The sequence below is a fragment of the Takifugu rubripes genome, chromosome 22 (genome assembly GCF_901000725.2).
Source record: "Takifugu rubripes chromosome 22, fTakRub1.2, whole genome shotgun sequence".
Classification (NCBI taxonomy): Eukaryota; Metazoa; Chordata; class Actinopteri; order Tetraodontiformes; family Tetraodontidae; genus Takifugu; species Takifugu rubripes.
The window spans coordinates 10629731-10652338 of record NC_042306.1 but is presented as its reverse complement, the minus strand read 5'-3'; the positions used below and the strand labels follow the sequence as shown (position 1 = coordinate 10652338).

Sequence of the window (22608 nt, the reverse complement as noted above, 5' to 3'; positions counted from 1 at the left end):
TAAATAAAACATTAGGGTATACTGAATTATTAAGATGTAATTGGCATTGAACAATAATTGTGTATAAGGGTCTCACGCCCTATTGTTCAAATATTAAGGTCACATTTTATTAACTATTGTATTGTTGAATATCTTACAAAAAGTCTTACAAAAAATCCATCAAATTGACGCATGCGCACATTTTTTAAATGATTTCACTTTAAAAAATGAATTTATTATGAATAATTTGATTGTGCCTTGTTGTATGTTTCACGAGGTTGAACGACCTCTGCGCCAGTATAGCGAAAAAATAAATTAGGTTCTGTATCGTAGATTATATTTAATTAATTCGAAGAACATTAAAAATAGGTCATTTTTAATAATGGTAAGGGGTCACTAACGTAAGCTTGATACACACGAGATTTTAAAAGCTCGCAATTAAGGTTGGAGATGTTTTAGCATAATCCAACCACATCTTGAGGACACAATTATTATTTAGGATCTATATTGATTCAGCTTCCCTTGCCCGATGTGTGAAAGGGGGGGGGGGGGGAGGGGGGGGGGGGGGGTGGGGGGGGGGGGGGGGGGAGAGAAGAAAGAGAGAGAGAGGAGCGCATTCCCATTCATCATTGATCCGCTTGCAGAATCCCTGTGTTTTGGCTGGGTGGTGTGAATTATGGGCCCCTGCTGTCACCGTGACTGCTCTGCGTTTGGACAATTCACCCCCGCCACTGTAAATTTCATTTTGCTGCCCTCTGATGTCTGACAACTATTCGCAGGCAGGTTTTATCCTAATATTCCACCAATCTGCTATTTCAGATTCGGCGCCTGAACAATAACGGGAGAGGAGCGCTTTCTGGACCGAAGGGGAGCTCCAGACTGTCGTTTCCACAGACCTTTTCTCGCCGGGGGGGAGGAAATGGTTTGCGCTTTGGATGAGTCCGTTAAACGGTGATGCTACGACGGCGCGCAGGAACCGTAGAGGGAAGAGACAGGTGAGGTGCGGCTGAGGGGCTGCTGCTGGTTCACAGAGGCTTCGGATACCGAGAGAGCTGATAGAATCGTTTCCTCCAGTTAGAGGGAGATCTGCGACCGGAGAGGGTGAGTTGGCAACCGGCGCCTGCCTCCGCCTCCCTACCTGGCCATCTGTGCGGTGAGTGTGCCAAATGGTGGGGCTGAGAGATGGACGCGTGTGAGGGGAGCGGGCTTGCTTTGGGTGGACAGGTATATACTGTACAACATGTGCGCAACTGTGTTGCTGTCTGTGTTGCTGCATTAGCGTGGACGCTGGTGGCCAAGATCCGCTCTTTGTGTCTGCTGCAACTTTCACCATTTTCTCTCGGTTTTTTTGGGGTTTTCTGCATATTTCCCCGGTGCATTTCATTGTTATGTCACGTGTTGCACAGGACCCCATCCCAACGATGCTTATTATTTCACGCATTGGATAGAATGATGCCACCTTTCCACTCTGTAACAAGGAGGAACACAAAGCCTGATTAACTGTTGTCAGCTTATGGTGTCAATTATGGCTAGATTGGCCAGGAAATGTCGCCTTCAGTTGTTTGAACAGAATCTGCCATTGTTAAGTCGCATGTAATATCTTTAAAGGCCACATAGTCAACTGATTATGTCATTACGCAGCAGGAAAACAGGAGCGGCACAAGCACCAAGGGCACCATATTAATACTACTGGAGTAGTGATGAGGGCGAAAATCCCGAGTGCACCGACGAAGCAGCGCCTAAACTTTAAAGTGCATCACCACTTGAAGTAGCTCCCGTCCTAAATCGCCCAGGGATGCTCCGCAAACTTACTTTCTGGCTGTTGCTGTGGTGATTTAGTAGTTGAATTCATTTTTTTCCACTAAAGCCGTTGCAGCTGCTGGTGTTTTGGTTTCTGTGTGAGGTGGGAGGCAAAGAGATGCTGGCAAAACCAAAAAGAGGGACGTGGGAGGGTGGAGGCCAGACAGAGACAGAAAGACAGACAGACAGATTGGGGATGTAAAGGATAAAGTGTGGTAGATGGCAATCTAGCAGGCAGGAGGGGGGGGGGGGGTCAGAACTGTTGGAGAGGAACGGCGGAGGAGAGAGCTGGTGAAGGAGCACTGAGGGAGAGGGGCTGCGGTGGCGGTCTGGGCGGGTGTGAATGGCCTCCCTGTTATCCCCGCTGCCCCACACAGACAGCCACACAGCAGCGGCACGAGCAGGTGCTGACCCCGCAGCACAGGAGCCACCGCCCACAACAGGTGCAACCATACAGCCGCGCTCCGCCAACCTCCACTGAGGGGACCCGAAGCGACGTGGAGGGAAGACGTGATTCAATCACAACACATAATGGCATAAAAACAAAGTTGGGAGCACTTTCAGCAGAAAAGGCAGCGCCGGCTGGAGGTAAAATATAATCTAATGCAGCCCTTGTTGAGGTAACCGCCCAGGGGGACATTTAATAAGCCGTATTGATCACATGGGATCCTATTCAATCACATGCGCTGAGCCACAAACAGTGCATCTCAAGCAGGGGAAAAATTAGATTGGACCGCAGCAGAAGACTCAGAGAGTGATGAAAGGTTAGCGTGCTTCTGAGAACGTTTCTACAACCGCGCGTGTGTGTGTGTGTGTGTGTGTGTGTGTGTGTGTGTGTGTGTGTGTGTGTGTGTGTGTGTGTGTGAGGTAGAGCAGACAAGATGTTGGACAGAAAGAGACGTTACCTAGCTGCATCTCTGTTGCCATCTCCAAGGGAATACGTGACACATTCAATGACAAGTTGCCTCTTTTTTAGGAGGAACATGTACTGACCCTTTTCGGCTTCTTCCATAACGCTGTGACCACTGTGAATAGATTTTTTCTTTAATTTGGTGTCTCTTACATTAACCTTAAATCAGTCCCCTGTTTTGCAGTCTTATAAAACCACTCCCTCGTTAGTCGTTGCTGTGAAAGCGTGTTGGATGAACTTTAAATTTGCTGTTTCAAATCGCCTAAAGTAACAGAAAAACAATATTCCCTCATCTGATAACGCGAGAATTAAGAGAAAGTTTGTTACCCTCCAAAACAGCCATTTAGACCCCATTTGACATGCTATTTGTGATAGTGAGGCAGGATTTCTTTAGTTCAAAATCGACACAAAAAAGGCTGCAAATCTTTAAGCGATGAGATCGGAGGAAATGTGACTGAGCAGGTACGGCTCAGGCCACCTATTCCTGCTGGGTCCTCAGAAAAGTGGACCTCAGGGAGTCATTGTGCAGACTTCCAAAGGGTGAGGGAGTTCTGGAGTCATTCGGAACCACTCTTTGTTTGTCAAATAAAAGCTTATTAGGATAAAAGAACATGCTCCTGGCTGCTGTGAGGGCCATTCACGGGCCCTGGCAGGTGTCAGCGCAGGTCAGGGAAGTGTCACCTGGGGCAAACGCCACCATAAACTGTCTGCTGTGTCTTGAACGACACAAAATAAATGATGTTCAGGCGACAAAGCCTGGTGCACAGCCAGTGCGGTATCCACGGATACGGTGGAATAATACGGTTGTTTCTGAGAGTTTAAAGCATGTTTGTGGGACGTTCTTGGGACACAGATTGTCTTTCAAACCCAGCGAACCCCCCCCCCCCCTTCCCACGCCACCACCGCCCCCCACGCCACCCAGCTGGTTCCCCCTGCTCGGCGAATTCGGGGTCGAGCGACATTGCAGCTGTTTCCACTTAAAAAGAGGGAGGTGGCCGAAGGTCTCGCCAGCTGCGATCTCATCTGCATCACAAAAATCGCGAGGCGACGGGAGCGACTGTCCCGCCCTCCCAAAATCCGCTCTCCGGCGAACTAACCTTTGCCTCACCTGCCATCTCTATTCGGACCAAATCAACGCAGGTGTGTGCATTTCTCCAGCACTTTTTGTGTCCAATGTTCTCACAATTTTCTGCCCTGCTTGTCCAACAGATTCCACGCAGACTTGCACCAATGGCAGGCTTTAGTTATGGCAGCTTAGTCACAGGGATTTGGAAGAGGTTTTATTGGAAGCTAGAGAGACATCAGAGTCTTTTGTTTCCTCCGCCGCCAGACGTCGGTTCCGAAGCGGCAGCAGAGCTTGGTTAAGGCCGGCCCTGCTCCCTCCGTTATCAAGTCCTGGTCCACGCCCTGCGCCTTTCCTCTAATGTCGCCCGGAGGCAACCCGGAGAAGCAGAAACACAATTATACCTGCGTGAGGGGGGCTCTCAGCGTAGGTGTCGTCTGCACGTGTGGGTGTGTTGGCCATAGGTGTGTGTGTTCCTGCGGGAAGACACCACACGCACGCCCACGTCAAATAGCTCCTCTGGCATTTTGGTGCCTGTTGTGCGAGGACCACCTATTGTGAGCTCTGATCCTCTTAGCGGGCATCTGTCAAAAGAGCTATATTTACCCACGCTGCTGATCAGAGCACGGAGAACAACAACTTGACAAGAATATGAGATCTTTCAGTCGGTTTCCAGGCGGTGAAATAAGCCCGCAAGGGTGCACGATAGGTATGGTAATGACTGCCACTCTGAGAGGGAGCCGATGATGAAGGGAAATGAAGAGCGGGGGGGGGGCTGAGCCGTGGTCAGAGAAATGTGGAATGCAAATACACTCAAAATATAATGTGAAAAATGGTTGGTAGGGTCTATTCATGGGGAAAAGCTCCAGCTCCAGTACGATTCCCCTCCCTGGAGACAGTTGTCATGAAGCTCCTCTCACACCACCGTGTTGCAGTAAAAGAGACAAATAACGGCGCTCGAATAAAACAGGTCACATTCAGAGACGGAGAAACCCGTCCCACTGTTGTGCAATTATCTCCGTCTCCATTGCATCGGTGCGCAGCAGCGTGCGCGCACGTGCGCGCGCGCGCCCCACACTGCTGCTAGTGTGTGTCTGGGTGCGTGCACCGCATACTCATGCGCTCGCCTTCAGCTCGGGGCTGTGCAGAGAATGTATATGTGCTTACTGCAGTCAAACTCTGGTTAGTAGCGTTTGCCGTTTGCCCTTGCTGCAGATTTGTGTGTGTGTGCGTGTGTGTGTGTGTGTGTGTGTGTGTGTGTGTGTGTGTGTGTGTGACAGAGAGAGAGAGAGCACAGCAGCAGGGGTGCACACCTCACCTGCTTTTGTGTTGCGTATTCTGTGATTTGCACGTGTTTGATTGCTTCCCGCCTCGGAGTCGGAGGCTACGGATGCATCTCAGCGGACGCCGGCGTCCATTATCCATAAAACGATAACGCCGCATGCTCACCGTAGCCTGCATGTGTCTGTCACTAGCAGCAATTTGGCTTTATAGCGAAACTCCTGATTGGAGAAGAATCCTGAGGGGAGATGGAGCTCTCCCTGGCTAGACTCCAGCTCTGTCCATCCTATTTTAATTACCTATGGCTCCCACCCAGGGGAATGTCTCCCTTCTTCCCTGCCTCTTTATCATCCCTTCTCTCTCCTTTCATCTCCCTCCCTTTTCTCCGTGAGCATCTCCTCTTTTCATCCCTCTTTCTCTCATTTAAGCCTCCCTCTATTTTCGGTCCTTTCTTGCCCTGCATTGTACGTGCACACATGACTTAACAGGTAGCAGGGAGCTGCATCAAAAGGCCTATATGCAGAGGTAACCTTCTGCATTAGCATATAAATGACCCTGTGGACTGAATAGTATTTGGGGATATTTAACAGCAAAAGACAGCTTCCTTTAACTCTGATTAGAGCTGCACCAAAGAGACTGGCAGACTCTTGAGGGAATATTTCCCCCCACCTTGATAAGATAAAGACCTGACAGAGTGATTTCATTGCCGAAGTGGCGTATGACGGATCTGTGCATGTGTGAATATTTGAACGTCTCAGAGGAAGGAAGCTAAATTTGCAGAATAAATGAAGTCCTGTGCAAAGAGACTGATATTAGTCCCCTGGTTGTGACTGGGAGGAACCGGTGAGTGTAGCACGAAAACCGGAATGAATGGGGAAGCAGATGTTTCTGGCACCATCAATCAAGTATTGAAAACTTGAAATAGTTCCGTTTGTGGCTTTTGTTTTGCAGAGGCAATCTAGTTAGCTTCTGCGGCTACTGGCTGTAGTCCAGACATGACACTTTTGATTTCATTAAAGTTGGGCCAACAAACATGGATTTTACTTTGCTTTTATTTTACCCACATATTCACTCTAAACCTCTCATTGAAGCAGCCATCAACCCAACCAAATTCTTTATATTTCCTTATTTCAGGCCCCTTTTTACCTGGAGAAATTTAGACAATGTTATGCATAAAGCAAGAGATCAGCGGGATTTTACCGCTTTGTCTTTCATTAAAATGAATTCTGGTGTTTGATGCGACTCGGGGGGCTGTTTTGGTATCGTGACATTTGTCCAAACTTTGTTTTATCCGCGACTCACTGAGTTGCCATTTCATTTGCCTTCCTTTCATTTTGATAATCTCTCTCAAGTCTGTTAATGAAGAGCGCTCGTGGGTTGGTGTGCTACAGCGTGAAGGTGACCCAGTTCTTCCAGTTTAGCCCATGTCTGAGTTTCTCCCCTCAGGCTAACTTCCTTTATTCCAGGACTGATCCAGGATGTCCTGAAAGAGCCGACATGCCTTGAAGTCAGTGTTGAGATCTTTACACACCCTCCCCCATTTAGTCTGTCCTTTATTTATTTATTTGGATGTTCTAATAACAGAGTTCTGTATGCTGAAACACCAAGGATTGTCTCCGTCGCAGGCCGCGTCCCGAATCCCCCCTTTCATAAAGCTTCGCCATCACACAATAAGTTGTTTTCTTTTAATTACCCATTATTGACCCATTGATTTTAAATTAACTCCACTGTCGCCTGTGTGGATCATGTTGAGACGGAGCTCTTGCCCTTTCCCCATCCCCCCGTGCCCCCTGAAAGAAAGGGGACCCCCCCCCCCCTCCTTCACGTATGGATGTGGATTTGTGCTCATGCGCTGTGGCACCGTGCACGCTCACACACACGTATGCTGCTCGTGTGAGGGCGAACACACCCTTTCCTCTCTCATCTGCTGCAATAGAACGTCTCTGCCTGGCTTGGCTGTGGGTTGCTACGGTAACAAAGCAGCAGACTAGAGTGGCTGCAGCAACGAGAGTCACACACACACACACACACACAGAAAAAACATGGAGGGGGTGATTTTTGCCTGTGGACTTGCTCACAAGGACAGATTTGTCAGAGAAGCAATCAGTGCAACGACGAGCGTTTTAGGTCATGTGACCGTGTGTTTTGTATTGATGGATGGATTTCAGCACAGTATTGGGGTCACAGAAGATGCCCGTGCACGTTTCAGTTCTTTCACAGAAGCTATAGGTGCTTCACGCCGACCCGACTTCCATCGAGGTGCCTTAAATACAGTGCGTCCACCTAAGCGGCGGTATTCAAGGATGGGGTCAGGGAATAACTATTCCCCGTCCAGCAGGATCGAGTAAAGCAAAAGAATCTTAGCTGCCGATGAGAACAAAGCCGCAGTTTAAAGGCAGATTTCTAAGACATAAAAGCAAGTGAGGGGACTTTGCTTCAGGCTCTATCTGCCTGGACGTATCAACTGAAACCCCCGACATCCAAACCTCCTAAAGCACTTTTCATATTTTGGGGGAAGCTTGACGGATGGAAGAGCGGCTGCAGGCCCAGAGTCAGGTCAGCAAAGGTAGCCGAACCCCCGTTTGACCACTCTAAGGTAGCTGCTGAGGCTAGAATTTAGATTTAGCAGGATAAGACCACCAGGGGGAATGCGTTGCGCCGTTTCCACGGCAATCAGTAGAGGGGGATCACGGCGGCTGAGTCGGGCTGAAGCAGAAGAGAATGTCAGGGTTGGAGCGTGTTAGAGCATGGGAGGCTCTCTGAAGGTGCGTGGGGAGGTGGCACCGTTTAAAAACGGGCTGATGCTTTATGTTATGGATCAATGACCTTAATCAATACAGCTCTGATGAGGACGGTCCATCAGCGGGGGACCCACGCACACTTTCACTTTGTTGTTTTTTTATCATCATCGCCATTTAATCACATTTATTGGAGGAAAGTATTGGCAAACGACTCACACACGCATGTAAACCATGTTCCTTTTCTATAAAAAGGTAACGAGAAGGTGTGTTTGTTGCATTCAATCAAACAGAAATAACTGTCTCTTCCCTCCGAGACAGTTTTGCAACTAATTGGACGTTTGCTGGATTTTGAACAAAGAAAGCATGTAGGCTGACTGACTAAACAACCCTGGTAACAGACGCGCGAGGAGTGTCAGCCGCACGGCGCTACAGCTCTGAATGTCAGACTGATGATCTCATCAATAACGCTGCCCACAGAACTCTTATGAAACTGAAAACACGCCGTTCTCTGAAGCCGCTTCTGCCTTCAAAACAAGGCGGTATCTGTGGCGCGTTGCTCACGGCGTGGCAATCAAGCGCTTTTTAATTAGAACCAAGACGCGCAACTCCAGGAATGGCCATTTGTGTCGTTTTTAATGGCCGTTTGTGTCATTTTTAATGGCCGTTTGTGTCATTTTTCATCTCCCTTTGTGGCTGCGTGGTCGGGTGCAGAGAGCAAGCGAATCGCTCACGGAGCATATCTTTAATTTAACCAATCCGACCTTCTCAGCATTGACACAGCAACAAACCGGGCTCCTTCTGTTATTGTCATACAGATAAATTACACTCTGGGTTCCCTCTTCTTCCAACCAGACCTGGAATTTCATTCCAGTGACGCCACAGGGGAGCCGGCGTCTCACGTGTCTCCGATTAAGGGTTGTGGAAACACGGACGACCGCTGCCAAGTACACAACCGTGTGTGGTGTGTGTGTGTGTGTGTGTGTGTGTGTGTGTGTGTGTGTGTATGCTTTATCTGGGTGCATCTGTGGGCACAGAATAGCAGCTGTCATCTCCTTAGCAACTAAGACATCCAGCTCCCTACCTGTCATATGTGGGTTTTTATCCTGGAACAGATGAGCTGAGAGATAAAGAAATAGGAATAAAAAGAGGAGCAGGGTGATGGAGGCAGGGGGGAGTGAGGATGAAAGGAAACTAGTGGGGGTGGAGGGGGTGTTCAGGTTGATTTGCAGGGAAACAGCATTCACTGACACATCGGGGCTTTTTTGATTTCTGTTCAAACCCGCCTTTTTATTCTTGTTCCCAATCAACCGCCTCGATTTTCCTGAATTTTTGGCAATTCAGAGACATAACCTGAGGAATCCACCTTCACCACCACCCCCCCCCCCCCCCCCCTTCTTTTTATATGCTCTCATCTCCTTTCAAAGATTCCTCGCATCAAAGTTCTTTTGCCGTGCTGCAGGGCGGCGGGAGACGTGTGTCCAGGAAAGCTCTTCCTCGCCCTGAAATGCGTATTTGATGGGTGGCACTAGCTTGCGCGCAGTGTATTATTCCATTATCTGCGTGTTATAGCCATGCTGATGTGCAGCGTGGGGCTTGTTTAGGTAATAGCAACCGCTTCGAATTTTTTATTCATGCTGAGTCCATGTCGACTCTCTGTAGCACCCTGACTTGTAAATCTAATGGCATTCATGGGCTGTTTAAACATGCTACTGGTGTTAGCTTTAGCTAATGATTACCGGACTAGACTCTGTGTGCATATGTCATGCACAACCTATGGCCCCTGTGGCTGTTTTTAGAGGAACTTTTTTCTTGCCCAAGATTAAAGGTATTTAAGGTATTCTTAAACTGACTTATGGCCTTTAGCGAGCTGTTTTCCACCCTGAATGGCTGCTTTTTCTGCCCTCCTCCCCTCAGCTAATCCACCCCCGTCTCTTTTACCATCCACAAAGCTTCCGCATGTCCACAGATTTAGTGAAAGCAACGTTACCACCCGCAGAAAACCCTGTAGCCTTGTGAATTTCATGTTGCAGGGCCTCGAGCATCTTCTTTTTGAGGGTAGGAGGACGTTTCTGAGTCGCTTTAAAGAAAAGTAAGACAATAGAGCGATATTAGCTCCCCGCTTTAGACAGGTGGGTGCCAGCAGTCACCCTGCTGCACTTCTGACCCTGCACACATCCCCTCACACACACACACACACACGCACACACACTTAACACACCTGTTGAATAAGAAATCTGTCAAAATGTCGCACTGGCACGCTCACACCGCAATGAAATTGTTCTTTCCCTCCTCTCTGTTAACAGTGCCTGTGTGCTGCTGCCATGGGGACCGTAGCTCCTCCCCTCGCGTTTCTCCTCCTGCTGCTTCATCTGGCTGAAGGCTCATTCCCAGAGGAACCCAGTCCTCTCAGCTTCGTCCCCATAGAGGGTACGTGCGTCTGGATTTGTGTGTGTGTGTGCGCGCGCCTGCGTGCGGCACTGATGAATGACTCTGTGCTGGATGTGGAAATCAGAGGTCAGGGGTCGGCGCCTGAGTGCAGCGCGGCTTTAAAGGCGAACCAGCATACAGATGCATTCAAAATGGCTTCACTCTGCCTCTCAGGGAAACTAAAAAAGAGCGTTGAGACAAAAGGAAGGTGAGATGAAGAAACGGGAGACAATTGGACTGGATGGGGAGCTGTAGATGGCAGGAGGGACGGCTGAGGGGTGGACGAGGCAGGCGGAGATGGATCGCCGCGTCCTCCCTGCCTCCCCTGCAGTCAAGGACAATGAGACAGTTTCCCAATCCATCTCCTAAACATGAGGCTTCCCTGTGGAAACCGTTGTCCTCCTGTTGGAAACTTCCCGTGAGTCAGATGCAGCAGAAATGGAAGCAGGAACCTTTGCACGCACACACACACACACACACACACACACACACACACACACACACACATACGTACCTTTTATGGATCTGAATGCAAAAAAGAGGACATAATGAGTGTTTCTGGTTCCCATTATCTTCGCTTTCCTTAAGAGAAACACTGAGCGAATAAAGTAGCGAAGGCTGACGTTGTTGTTCTGTGTGTTCCTGCCAGTCGTGCGGAGGTATCCCATATTCTTGGGCAGGGCTCACCGCTCGGCTCCGAGGCAGGAGCTGCACATCCAGACGGTCCTCCAAGTCAACCGCACGCTCTACATAGGTGCCAGGTAACCAACGGCAACCGTCTCCAGCCGAACGCAGCCTGTGCCATCACATTAGCATCCCTTCATTTTCATTTGAGGCAGCTTCTATCCTGTGACAGTCGGCTTTTCTTGCATATTAAGTGTCAAGTGGAGGCTGAATGTTTTGACATTATTCTTTAAGGAAATAAATCGCTTCGCTCCAGCTGTGGCCCCTCGAGTCAAATCTGAAGCTCGTGGGTTGGAGTTATTTTGTGTGAATGCGCCGCGTAGAGCATAAAACCCCATATCATTAAAGGGAGGATTAGAGGGAGATTATCCACCTAAAATCTAATAACGAGCCAGCATGAGGAGAGAGGCCGCAGAGGAACGGACTGATGGCTGATCCAGGCCACATGACAGGAGCCCGAAATGGGACTTTTCCAGAAAAATGCAGGTCACTGTTTGATTTTTGATAGAAATGCTCAAAGCTTAGTAAAATATTTACCACCCCGACAGCAGAATTGTCATTTAAATCGTTAAAAAATCAAATTGCTGCAGGTCGCACGTGTCTGATCGCATACAGTTAACAACCGAAATGTCAGTGAAAATGACTTTTAAAGGTCCAGATTGGCAGATTGTGTGAAATAGCTGTCTTCACGCCCCTCCTCCCTTATTTAAGATGTTCAAGATATTCCAGGTCCAACGGTCTGTTGCTATGAATATGCCCCCAGAATGTCATTTTGTCCACTTTGGGCTACCATAGAAACAGAGCACTTTGGTAGCTGTGGGGGGGGCTACCTTACTATTCACATACTCCTAAGAAATAATGCTACTTTTAATAAAATCTCATATAAAAGACCTTTAGATAGCCATTTAAACAGTTTTAAAAACAATATTTAATGTTTTTTTTGCAGAGATGATTTGTACAGGGTTGAGCTGGATAACATGGCAGGAGAAGAGATGTTCTACAGCAAGGTAAGAACGGACACAAAGGAGTCGCGCGCTAGCAACAATCCGACCTTGAACAGTGCACTTCCTTACAGAAACGGACCTGGGAGTCCAACAAGAATGACATCCGAGTGTGTCGGATGAAGGGCAAACACGAGGTACGGCGACACCCTCTTCATCATCGCATTAATAAAAGCTGTGAAGCACGTGTACTTCCTGCTGTATCTTACGTAAATATCCGCCCAACATTGTAAACATGTTACTGAGGCCAGACGAAGTGCCTGATGCCCCAAGGCCACCTTCTTTCCCACCTGTTCCATGTCATTTGTCTTCAGACGTGGGCTTTATAGTGAAGAGAGTCAAAGAAATGAAACAATTCTGAAGTGATAGTTCACAGTGGTCCAAGATATGAAGGTAATGTCATCAGATCTACAAGGGATTTCATGGGTCGTCTGCTCCGTTGACAGAGTGTACTTCCTGGTAATATAAACTTTATTTTACAACGGTGCCTCTGGCCAAATCCAGTCTGGGTGGAACACGTTAAGAAGGAAAGAAAAAACAAGAGAAAGGGAAACATTATAGGGCAAAGTGAGCCGGGTATCATGGCCTGGGGGGAGGAAAAAGTAATTGAAATCACTTTAGGAAGGTTATAAGCAGGGGTGAGTGTGTAGGTGGAGAGAAATGTGAAGAGGAGAGGTCAGATCAGGGCGCAGGAATGAAGCAAAGCCAGACTAAAAAGATCATCAGCATTCAAAGAATTCATAAAATACAAGAATACCTGACTTAAGTTTTGGTCAATGAGAGTGAACACACTGTTGTGTGTGTGTGTCTGTGTGTGTGTGTGCGTGTGTGTGACGCACACACAGTCACTCACACACCCTGGAGCAGTTTCAAGTCTGGAATTAGTTTCGGAAAAGCTAACATTGTTGCTGAATAGCGACACCTCGCTCACATATGGATGCTAGCTGCTGGATTTAGCCAAGCTGAAGTGAGCAGATGCTTAGCCTAGCTTAGCTTAAATGCTAAGGAAGGCTCGTCTGGCCGGTAATACAATTAGCATCGCTGAATGAAATGTCAAAGGGGTTGAAAAGCTTGAAAGTTACGACTTAAGGTGGAAAGTACTCCAGATGGAGACGGGATGGGGGCATTATTGACAGGTTATGGCTGACGTTTCCATCCTGGGTTGTTGGTTAAGCGTCACGTCAAAGCCACACGACACTGCGCTGCGCCTCGCCTCACGATTTTTCTCTCTGTCTTTACTCTGTTTTATTTTATTTTATTTTTTCCTGCAGGGAGAGTGTCGTAATTACATCAAGGTTCTGCTCAGCCAGCATGGCGGTCTCTTTATATGTGGAACAAACGCTTTCAATCCTCTCTGTGCCAACTACACTGTTAGTATCCATCTATCTGCTCTGTTTTGGGGCTTTAGCTGCCAGTTATGATGTTTCTACATCACCTCTTTCATAATCATATTCCAGAAAGATACTTTAGAAATGGTGGGAGAGCCTGTCAGTGGGATGGCGCGCTGCCCGTATGATCCTCGCCACGCCAACGTGGCTGTATTTGCAGGTAGGATCTCGCATTTTCGCACTTTAGCCAGGCAATTTATCATTGTATCCCAGACACCAGATCCACTTTACAGCTCCAAAACAATGAAGCATCTGTTTACCTTTGCAGATGATTTATAGTCTCAGCATTGCCTGTTTGGTTAATCTCCATGACCTTGCGCTATCTCCACCTGTATCTTCTTAATCTTCTTCTCTCCTCTTTCGGCGCCTCGGTCTGACTCGCAGATGGAAGTCTCTTCACCGCCACCGTGACAGACTTCCTAGCCATCGACGCCGTGATTTACCGCAGTCTCAGCGACAGCCCCGCCCTCCGCACTGTCAAGCACGACTCCAAATGGTTCAGAGGTACCTTCAAAACCCTGAAAGACCGCTCGGTAAAGCAGCCCGCTAATTGAAAAGCTGCGTTCGGTGATGGTTCGGAATAAGCTGCGATTGTTGGGATTCCACAGTTTTTAACCGGCCCCCCGAGCCCAGCTTGTTCTTCAAAAAGACGAGGCAGGGAAGGTCAAACCTAAAACTCTGCTGGATGAATTAATGAAAAATAATGCGAATCATCTTGTCCAGGCTAATAATTCAGGCAGGATATGAATATTTAATGAGCACGGCCGGTGGACAGCAGCGGCCCGCCTTGATATGACTGTTATTACAGCCCGATGTCAGGCTCTGCGGCGCCCCGGGCGCTTCGTTACCGCCGCTCTGAATATGTGCCTGTTTGTCTGACTGCATTTCTCTCCTCACTTTTCAGAGCCCTACTTTGTGAGCTCCATGGAGTGGGGGCCCCATATTTATTTCTTTTTCCGCGAGATGGCCATGGAGTTTCATCATCTGGAGAAGGTTCTTGTCCCCCCCCCCGCTCCTTTGTCTCTCCGTCTGGAGCTGATGGTTTACTGGAAACCCGCTGGTTTTGTTCCAGGTGATGGTGTCCCGCGTGGCTCGGGTGTGCAAGGCGGACCTGGGCGGCTCTCAGCGCGTCCTGGAGAAGCAGTGGACCACCTTCCTGAAGGCACGGCTCAACTGCTCGGTGCCGGGAGACTCGCACTTTTATTTCAACCTCCTGCACGCCACGAGCGACATCATCCACATGCAGGGGCGCGACGTCATCCTGGGCCTCTTCTCCACGCCGCCCAACAGGCACGCCGCTACACCTCGCGCGGGCTCGAAGGCGAACGCCGCGGTTTGTCCTTACAGCTGTCGTCTCCGTCCGTCTCTTCCAGCATCCCCGGGTCGGCGGTGTGCGTGTTCGACATGCAGCAGCTCGCTCAGGTCTTTGAGGGCCGCTTTAAGGAGCAGAAATCCCCGGAGTCCATTTGGACCCCTGTGCCGGATGAAGCGGTGCCTAAACCCAGGTATTGTCATGCAACGCACAGGTGAGCCCAACTTTGGCAGAATTCTGCGGTGCTGTTTTCACCAGCATCTGTCACATAGTCTACGGTATTTACCCCCCCCCGCCCAACCGCTTCAATAAGCCCCCGTCAATCCCGCAGCAGTTTCATGACTATTCAGCAAATATTCCAAGTCTCTCGGCGACCACAGAACTCCTCTGGCTCTGTCCTTTCTCCTCTCTCTGGACATCTCACCTCCCTCTCCGTCCGTTCCTGCAGGCCGGGGGGCTGTGCGGTGCAGGGATCCAGGTTTAGCTCTTCCACCACGCTGCCCGATGAGGTGCTGAACTTCGTGAAGACCCACCCACTGATGGACGAGACCGTTCCCCTGCTCGGCCATCGACCCTGGGTGGTGAAGACGATGGGCCGGTACGCGAGCCCACCTGCAGATCTACCTTGGAGAAGGCGTAATCTTCAGCTGATCCACTCATCTCCTCACGCAGGTACCAGCTGACGGCCATGGTGGTGGACACAGAAGCCGGTCCTCATAGGAACCGCACTGTGTTGTTCCTGGGCTCGACGCGGGGAACTATCCTCAAGTTTCTCATGATTCCCAGTGGCGATTCTGTGTCCCACAGCAGCGTGTTTCTGGAGGAGGTGGAGGGGTTCAATCCAGAGAAGTGAGTCACAGCTGGAGAATCATTGTCCGCTCCTGCAGACGTCCACCAGAGGGCGACAAACGTCAGACTCAATTCTAACGTTCTACCTTGTGTCTGTTTCTCCAGATGTGGCGAAGATTCGCCTCAGGCCCGCCAGCTCTTGTCCCTGACACTGGACAGGACCAGCCACACCCTGCTGCTGGCCTTCCCCTCCTGTCTCGTGCGGATGCCCACATCTCGCTGCCACCTGTATTCACGCTGCATGAAGTGAGAGACAAGAGTCCTGCTGTGTCTTTGGCACCTTTCAGGTGCAAGAGGGAACATTTTTCTCACTTGTATGTGTGTGTGTGTGTGTGTGTAGGAGTTGTCTGGCCTCCAGAGATCCGTACTGTGGTTGGACCAGAGGCAGCACCTGTGTTTTCCTGAGACCAGGAACCAGGTGAGCTCATGCAGACAAACACCGGACAACTTCCTGCATCTGTAGTTTCATTTAATACGCTCCTGCGGGTGCGGATGTCTTTGAGCGTTTTTAAGACCCTGTGAATCATCTATTTTATCGAGGCAGACGTGGAATTGTGCCTCTGTGTTGGACATATTAAGAAGGAGCAGAATGGCAAGGAGTAAAGCGGGGAGTGGTACTTATTTCACAGTCGATTAAATCAAACGAACGCAATTCAGGAGGAAAATGGTGAAAAATGAATGCAAAATAGGAAAATGTCATCAGAAAATGGACGTGCTAAGGATATGAACGTTCTTGTTTACAGATTCCAGATCATTTTCCCCATAAATGTAGAGTCCAAGCAGAGACAGCAGCAGTTGTATCCGTACATCGATACAACAGCTCCCGTCAGTGCTCGTAAGACTGACCCTGACCTTTGCCCTTCCTTTGAGGTGACAAGCGAGAGAAAATCAATAATGGGGTCAATAGCATATTCCATTACACCGGGTGACTCATCGATAAGTCTTTGTAATCGTTTAGTGAACATGGGAGCTCTAACATATTGCCTGATATTTTAAGAATTATTAAAAGATAAACTCATAAATGTTCCCTCTGTGTTTGCTGTGGCCTGCAGGTTGCCTTTTCAACAAGATGTGGATTTTGGAAACGCCACCTCTCACCTTGGAGACTGTGATGGTGAGTTGCAGCAACATGAGACGGATGCTGGAGCGAGGACAAGCTCCTCCTAGTGGCACAATCAGAAACTGCACCCACAGTCGGCACTGAATGTTTCACTTTTTTATGCAAATGGTGGAAACAGTTCTGTAAAATAACATATTTGAATTATATCATGCAAACAAAAGGCTTCCTTATCAGGTAGGAGTTCTAGGTTTTGCTTTCAGACAGAATGCTCCCAGTGTGAGGCAGGGAGCCTGCGCAGCATCTGGTAAACAACACAAGTCTGCACAATGGGAAATGAAACATTCCTCAGTTGCGTGACTGTGTTGTCACACATCTAACGAAGGCATCGCTCAGCATAAAATACTGATGCCGCGGTTGTTTAGAGGCCCATGTGGAGGTCTCAGAGCCTGGACTCATGCTCTAAAAATGCAGTGGAAAGAAGAATTCCCTTTCCAGCACATTCATTCATTTTGAATTATTCTTCTGAGGCAAGACTCAGAACAGTCCCTGCCTGCATCATTTGTATGACAACTGATCCTCTTGTTCTCATCCATCTCTTGGTAAACTGTATCAGAGTCAGTGATGCCAAGCTGCTGAACTGACTGAATCTGAATGCCAGAAGTAGAGCAGCAGACAGGCACGAGCTGCCGCTCCGCAGATGGGAGTGATTAGAGCAGGGTGGAAACACTGAGGTAATGGTATGCTGCAAGAGGAGAGGAGATGAGGGGGCGAGGAGAAGGGAGGAAAGGAGCGGAGAGGACAGGAGAGGAGGGGGGTAGGAGGAGAGGAGAGGAGACGCAGCGGCCTGATGACAGTTGCAGACTGAAACTGGAGCCGGTGGAGCCTCAAGGCCAAAGTGGAGACGAGCTCCTTTAAATAAGTGCAGCGCAGAAAATAATGGCATAATGATGACACACATTCAATGGGTTATTGTAGTTCTTAATTTATTGTGCTATGCTATATCTTCTGAGGGGGAAAAAAAGTAATAATCTCTGCATTTAACTTCCCCCAGCAGGCAACATTTAATGCCATTTTAATGTTCTGTAAATGCTCCTAATTAGTTCTTTTACTGTGCAGGAATCCTTCAGCAGAGTTTGCTGATTGAACCAGAGAGCTTGGTCTCCCTCAACCTGCTTGTGGCGTCTGCGGTCTCGGCCTTTACCATCGGGGCGGCGCTCTCGGGTCTTGCCGTATGCTGGATCATGGCCCACAAGCCCACCAACCGGCGCAGTGCCAGCCAGTCCTCCATCCAGAGACGAGAGCGAGGCCTACTGAGCAACGGCGGCGGCATCGGCGGCTCTGTGCTTAGCGTGACGAGGCAGGGAGGCGGGGAGCGCCCCTGCTCTCAGGGTGGGGAAACCCTGTTTGTCATGCCAAATGGCTGGGTGAAGTCCGGCGAGCTTGACCCGGGCTTCCTGCCGACGCCCGAGCACACCCCCCAGCAGAAGCGCAGAGGCCTGCGACTGTCCGACTCCAACTCGGGAGGGTGGGACACCAGCCAGACGTACCTGGGTGGAGGGTCTGTGGGTCTGGGTTCGCCCTGCCGCATGCCCCCCTCAGTTTATCTGACCACCAGACTTTTTCAGCAGGGCGGAGGCGGGAGACACGGCGGCGAGGGTCGGGGGGGCGATGCACCGCGCCAACAATACGTCTGCCTGAGCAAACAGGAGAAGGGAATGAAGGGGACGCCAAAAGCCCCTCTCAGGAAGTCTGCTGGAGAGTACGTATACCCCATGACGCCCCAGGACTCCCCAGAGCGCCGGAGAGTGGTCTCAGCCCCCAGCGCCCCTGTGGAGTACAGCGAGCCGCTGCCTCTACGCTGGCCGGCGCCAGAAGGATACATCCTGAGCAGCCACGGCATGGTCCCCATCCCCCTGCCTCCGCCCTCCATGCCCCCTCCCGGACCCCAGCCTTACATATCGCAGCAGCACACCCCGGGTCTGACCAGGGCCCTGCTGCGAGGGGCCCTGGAAAGGGGGGAGCTGGGCGAGCTGGTGGACCTCAGCCATCTGATGAGCAAGAAGAACTGCGGTGACAGGACTCAGCCTGGCCAGTGAGCAGATGGGAGCTTCTACTGGTTTGTCTCGTTCCTCCCCGCCTCCGTCCATCACATCCCCTCTCTCTTCCCTGCATCCCTATGTGTCCCTCAGCCCTTCTCTTAGCCTCTCAGGCACCCCCACCTCCCCCCTCCCTCCCTCCTTGATGAATCTCTCCTCGTGACTGGCTGCCGGGCCTGCCACTCATCTCCCGGCTCACATTAATTGGTCAGACGGTCTGAGGTTGTTGCCGTGTCTGCATTGCAGAGTTGCCGAGGAACAGAGAGAGAGGATGGATGGAAGATGGGACGGGAGGCCGAGCGGATTTGGACGGAGAGGCCAAATCAGAAGCTGCAGTTTATCTGAGGCTGCAGGAGCAGGAAGCTTCTGTTTAACAACACTGATCACCCACAGTTCCCTCTGGGTCCGATTGTAAATTTTAAACCCACTGACAGAAACGGACGATGTAGGAGACACATTTAACTGGGGACGAGTCCTCAGGAAGGTCGTCCCTCACTGCTCTTTGGCGCACACGGGTACAGGCCACAGAGGATGTTTAGTATTCTGTGTGCAGAGAGAAGATCGACGTGCGCCAAATGCATCTAACCTGTCTGACAGGGACCATAACTCTGGAGAGCAGAGTGCACGACTGAAACGTCAGCACTATTTCTGCCAAACGCATGCTCGGTTTGACGGCAGCGTCTCAGCCGCCTTTCCCGCCGCTCCAGAGAGGCCAATGAGTTGATATGGACAGGACAGAGAGGAGAATACAGAGAATATCCAACCACCACGTCCTTAATTATCAGTTTAAGGCGGGGATTTATTAGGCAGAATTCCCCCGAAACAAGCAGGAGGTCACCTGACCCAGAGGGGGTGATTCAAACTTCTGGTTTCCCTCTGAGCTGGAGGGGCTGAGAATGTCCCCGGGATGATCTATTCAGTCCATCAAAGTGCCGTGAAAGGGTGGAGCCACTCCTGGCTGGAGGACAGCGTGCACCATCGACGTTGGAACCCTTCTGGCCGTCTTCTATTCTCAGCCACAGTCGGGCGGCTAATTTGTTGTGTTTGTGCCGACCTCAATTGTACATAGCTAACCCCGCAAATAGCATCACGCCCTCATAACTCATTTGTCGATGCGCAAAAGCAAATGTCATGACTGTTTTTACGATCGGAGTCGCCTCTTTTTACTCACGAGCCGAAAGGATTTCATCGTGTGTAGCACGCCTGAAAAAAAAAAAAATTAATAAAACTGGGAGGAATGGTTTTGAGTGCCACGGAACCCCGCGTCGGCGCATCACATGCACTCACACACTCTACGAATGCCTTTGACTACAAACACGCCGAATGTTATTTTGTTCTTGGACGTCACGTCAGCTTCTGCTGCTGGGAAAACAACGGCTTCAGCCCCCGACGGCGTCGAGAAGTCTGTTTATGAAATACTGTTACATGTAACAAAGACTGTAAATATGTAATAGAGCCGATGACCCCCCGACACGACCTCTGTTTGATACCTGTTAAGCAACTGTGCCCATTCGGAGGTGCCTCAGAAACAAACCTTCCGAACAACTGAGATGCTGTCAGAGGACTGTTAACCTATTTTTCCTCCCATCCGGATTGTTTCTGTCTTGCGGTTGTCATTGGCAACCGGCTGCCATCTTGGAGGAGAAACGGTGAACAATGCCTGTTTTCGGTCAATGAATGTACTCATCCTTTTCATGTTTATAGTCACACATCTGTGCAGTAAGAAGGGAAAGCACAAAGACTTTTTTCTTGCATTCGAATCCGCAGCACTTACCATGTGTGAATAGTGTAAATAAAGTCGACCTGAAGGTGTAGTGTCGGTGCGGTTTGCCAGGGGATCTGTGTGTTTGTTTGTTTTATTTTCTGTTCTCCCCCTTCTCTTTGTGACAATGCTGTGAATAAGATGTATGTACAGTATTTACGTGAGTCTGGCTGAGTGCTGACTTCAGCCCATCTATATGTTGTTAGAGTAGATTTGCAGGCCAGAAATGAGCCTTCATCAGCTGCCTTCTTTTTGTTTCAGTTGCTAAGATACTACTGATATATTATCCATCAATCTTTGGAGTACTGCTATTAAATGGCATTATGTAATTGACTGCTATTGTTGTCCCTTGTGGTTCTGAATGCACTCATTGAAATAAATGCATATCATTATACACAGGCCTACGCAATGCGCGCTTGCAAAATGCATCTGTACTTCTCCTCGGGAGTCGGTGGAATGTTTGCATCATTACTGTGCTTTATTTTCTGTAAATGAGGCACATTTGTCATCAAAGACGGAACGTAAACAGAGACGGAACCGTGTGGTGTAGTTACTCTTTAAGCCACACGGGGGAGACAAACACTGGCACTATGTGATCGACGGTTTCCGGTTTTTGTTTTTCCTGGACTTGGCGACCAGAATGTAGATTCGCTGCACAATGAGAGAAGACATTGCAACTGAGATGTAAAGTCCTCACAGAAAGCACGAAGGCGTTGCGGTTTCCGCATAGAAGCGGATAACAACCTCAAATCATAAGATTCTATATGACAAGCATGGAAAGTTAAATTACAACAGGTTTAAAACTAAGTTGGCCTCACAAGAGGGGGGAGTTAAAATTTAGACCAAAAATGTGGAAGATTTCAAGATTTTAACTGGAACCAGAGGGAAACTCTTTTCATAGCATCTGAATAATACCTCCTCAGTAAAAAATAATAGCTGATGGAATCAAAACAGCAGTTTGTGGAAGCGATCCACTCGCACACGAGTAAGTAAATATGTACAGGTGAGAGTACCTCCTGCCAGTCAGGAGGAAATTTGTAATAATAGTTGACAAGAAAGCCAATGTGGATGGGCATGTAGCAGAAAATGAACACAGCCATGTTTGCCGTCACAATGCCGATGGTGCTCATCTTCTCCTCTGACCTGTTGTCTTCCTTTAACAGAATGGTGATGATCTGGTGGGAGCAGTAAACAATGATCAGCAGTGGGGTGAGGAAGCCCAGACAGGTCACAATCAAAATGAAGACCAGATTAAGTGGGCGATTTTTGCATCTTTCGAAGCAGTTCCACAGTTTATCGGGGTAATTTTCCTTTCTAAATATAGCGCACAATGTCACCAAAAGTACCCACACGACCAGACACACTGCAAAAGCTGTCTCCTTCTTCTTCCGCCATGACCTGGCCTGCAGAGGAAACCTTATGGTGAGGAAGCGATGCACAGAGATGGCCGTTGTGGTCAGAATGCTGGCATACATGTTAATGTAATGGCTGAATATTAGAAATGTACACAATTTGGTCCTGTCGAGGCAAAATAGGGCATCGTATATCCTGAAGGGCAGGAAGAGGATGAGGGCAAAATCAGCCATGTTTAGGTTGAACATGTAGATATGGGTGTCTTTCCAGGAGGCCCTTATGGCGATGAAGGTGCGTAGAGCGGCGATATTGAGACACAAACCCAGGAGAAACAAAGGAGTGTACGCCAGAGCGCTGAGGTAGTCCACCTTGCATGGAGGGCTGGTGGTGACGTTGGTGCCATTACACATACTTATCTGTATAAGAGATAGCGTTTTAGAAAGCAGGGCCATGAAGTTCAGCCTCTATTTATCACCATAAGAATGTCAAAGTTCAGCTTGATCCACAAACGTTTAGAATCCATTTTCCATCTGTAACGTCTGTAGGGGCTGTTGATCTCACAATTCAAGCATATGAGAGTTCAGAGTGCCAATAAAAACTCACCCAGTTGTCGTGATCTGTGTGTGATGGACGGTTCCTGCTGGTTCAAGTGTTACTTATAGACAAAGCACGCACATTTATGCTGCTTTCGCATCTGTGTTTCAGCCAAGGTGCAGAAGTTCGCATGCTCTAAGCAGACCGCAGACAGTTTCCTTTTCAGTTTCACGACCGCCCAGCATGTTATAAAAAAGAGCGAGATCAGTTCTACGTGATATACTCTAAGTGCATGTGAAGGTGGCACTAACCAGCCACACACATTATCATTTTATTTGCACCAATGGTTTTGAAGAGTTTGGGTGGGG

General features: G+C 49.2%; 2 protein-coding genes across 6 annotated transcripts; one reads left to right on the top strand and one right to left on the bottom strand.

Annotated features, from left to right (window-relative positions):
• Nucleotides 1–629: 629 nt before the first annotated feature.
• LOC101076448 (semaphorin-6B-like) lies at nucleotides 630–18741 on the top strand. Of its 5 annotated transcripts, XM_029831230.1 has the most exons (19): nucleotides 630–712; nucleotides 799–974; nucleotides 1054–1080; nucleotides 10078–10201; nucleotides 10851–10962; nucleotides 11832–11892; nucleotides 11961–12023; nucleotides 13158–13256; nucleotides 13344–13434; nucleotides 13659–13778; nucleotides 14179–14267; nucleotides 14347–14564; nucleotides 14648–14779; nucleotides 15035–15184; nucleotides 15259–15435; nucleotides 15541–15681; nucleotides 15776–15853; nucleotides 16488–16549; nucleotides 17612–18741. In XM_029831230.1, the coding sequence occupies exons 2-19, from the start codon at nucleotides 915–917 to the stop codon at nucleotides 18589–18591; spliced, it is 2784 nt and encodes a 927-aa protein (XP_029687090.1). In that variant the 5' UTR covers nucleotides 630–712; nucleotides 799–914; the 3' UTR covers nucleotides 18592–18741. The 5 variants fall into 5 exon arrangements, with proteins under 5 accessions (XP_029687090.1, XP_029687091.1, XP_029687093.1 ...); XM_029831231.1 differs by lacking the exon at nucleotides 1054–1080; XM_029831233.1 differs by lacking the exon at nucleotides 630–712 and having other exon boundaries at nucleotides 839–979; nucleotides 1054–1132.
• A 1048-nt stretch (nucleotides 18742–19789) lies between these two features.
• On the bottom strand, nucleotides 19790–22608 carry LOC105418130 (G-protein coupled receptor 35-like). Its single transcript, XM_011616461.2, has 2 exons — nucleotides 22310–22608; nucleotides 19790–22122 (listed from the first exon to the last, which is right to left on the bottom strand). The coding sequence occupies exon 2, from the start codon at nucleotides 22114–22116 to the stop codon at nucleotides 21214–21216; it is 903 nt and encodes a 300-aa protein (XP_011614763.1). The 5' UTR covers nucleotides 22117–22122; nucleotides 22310–22608; the 3' UTR covers nucleotides 19790–21213.

Bases quoted from the DNA above. Each gene is read 5' to 3' on its own strand.
- LOC101076448 (XM_029831230.1), top strand. From the start codon at position 915: ATGAGTCCGTTAAACGGTGATGCTACGACGGCGCGCAGGAACCGTAGA. The intron at 14,565-14,647 runs GCACGCCGCTAC...CGTCTCTTCCAG, and splicing joins TTCTCCACGCCGCCCAACAG to CATCCCCGGGTCGGCGGTGT. The intron at 15,436-15,540 runs GTGAGTCACAGC...CTGTTTCTCCAG, and splicing joins GAGGGGTTCAATCCAGAGAA to ATGTGGCGAAGATTCGCCTC.
- LOC105418130 (XM_011616461.2), bottom strand. From the start codon at position 22,116: ATGTGTAATGGCACCAACGTCACCACCAGCCCTCCATGCAAGGTGGAC.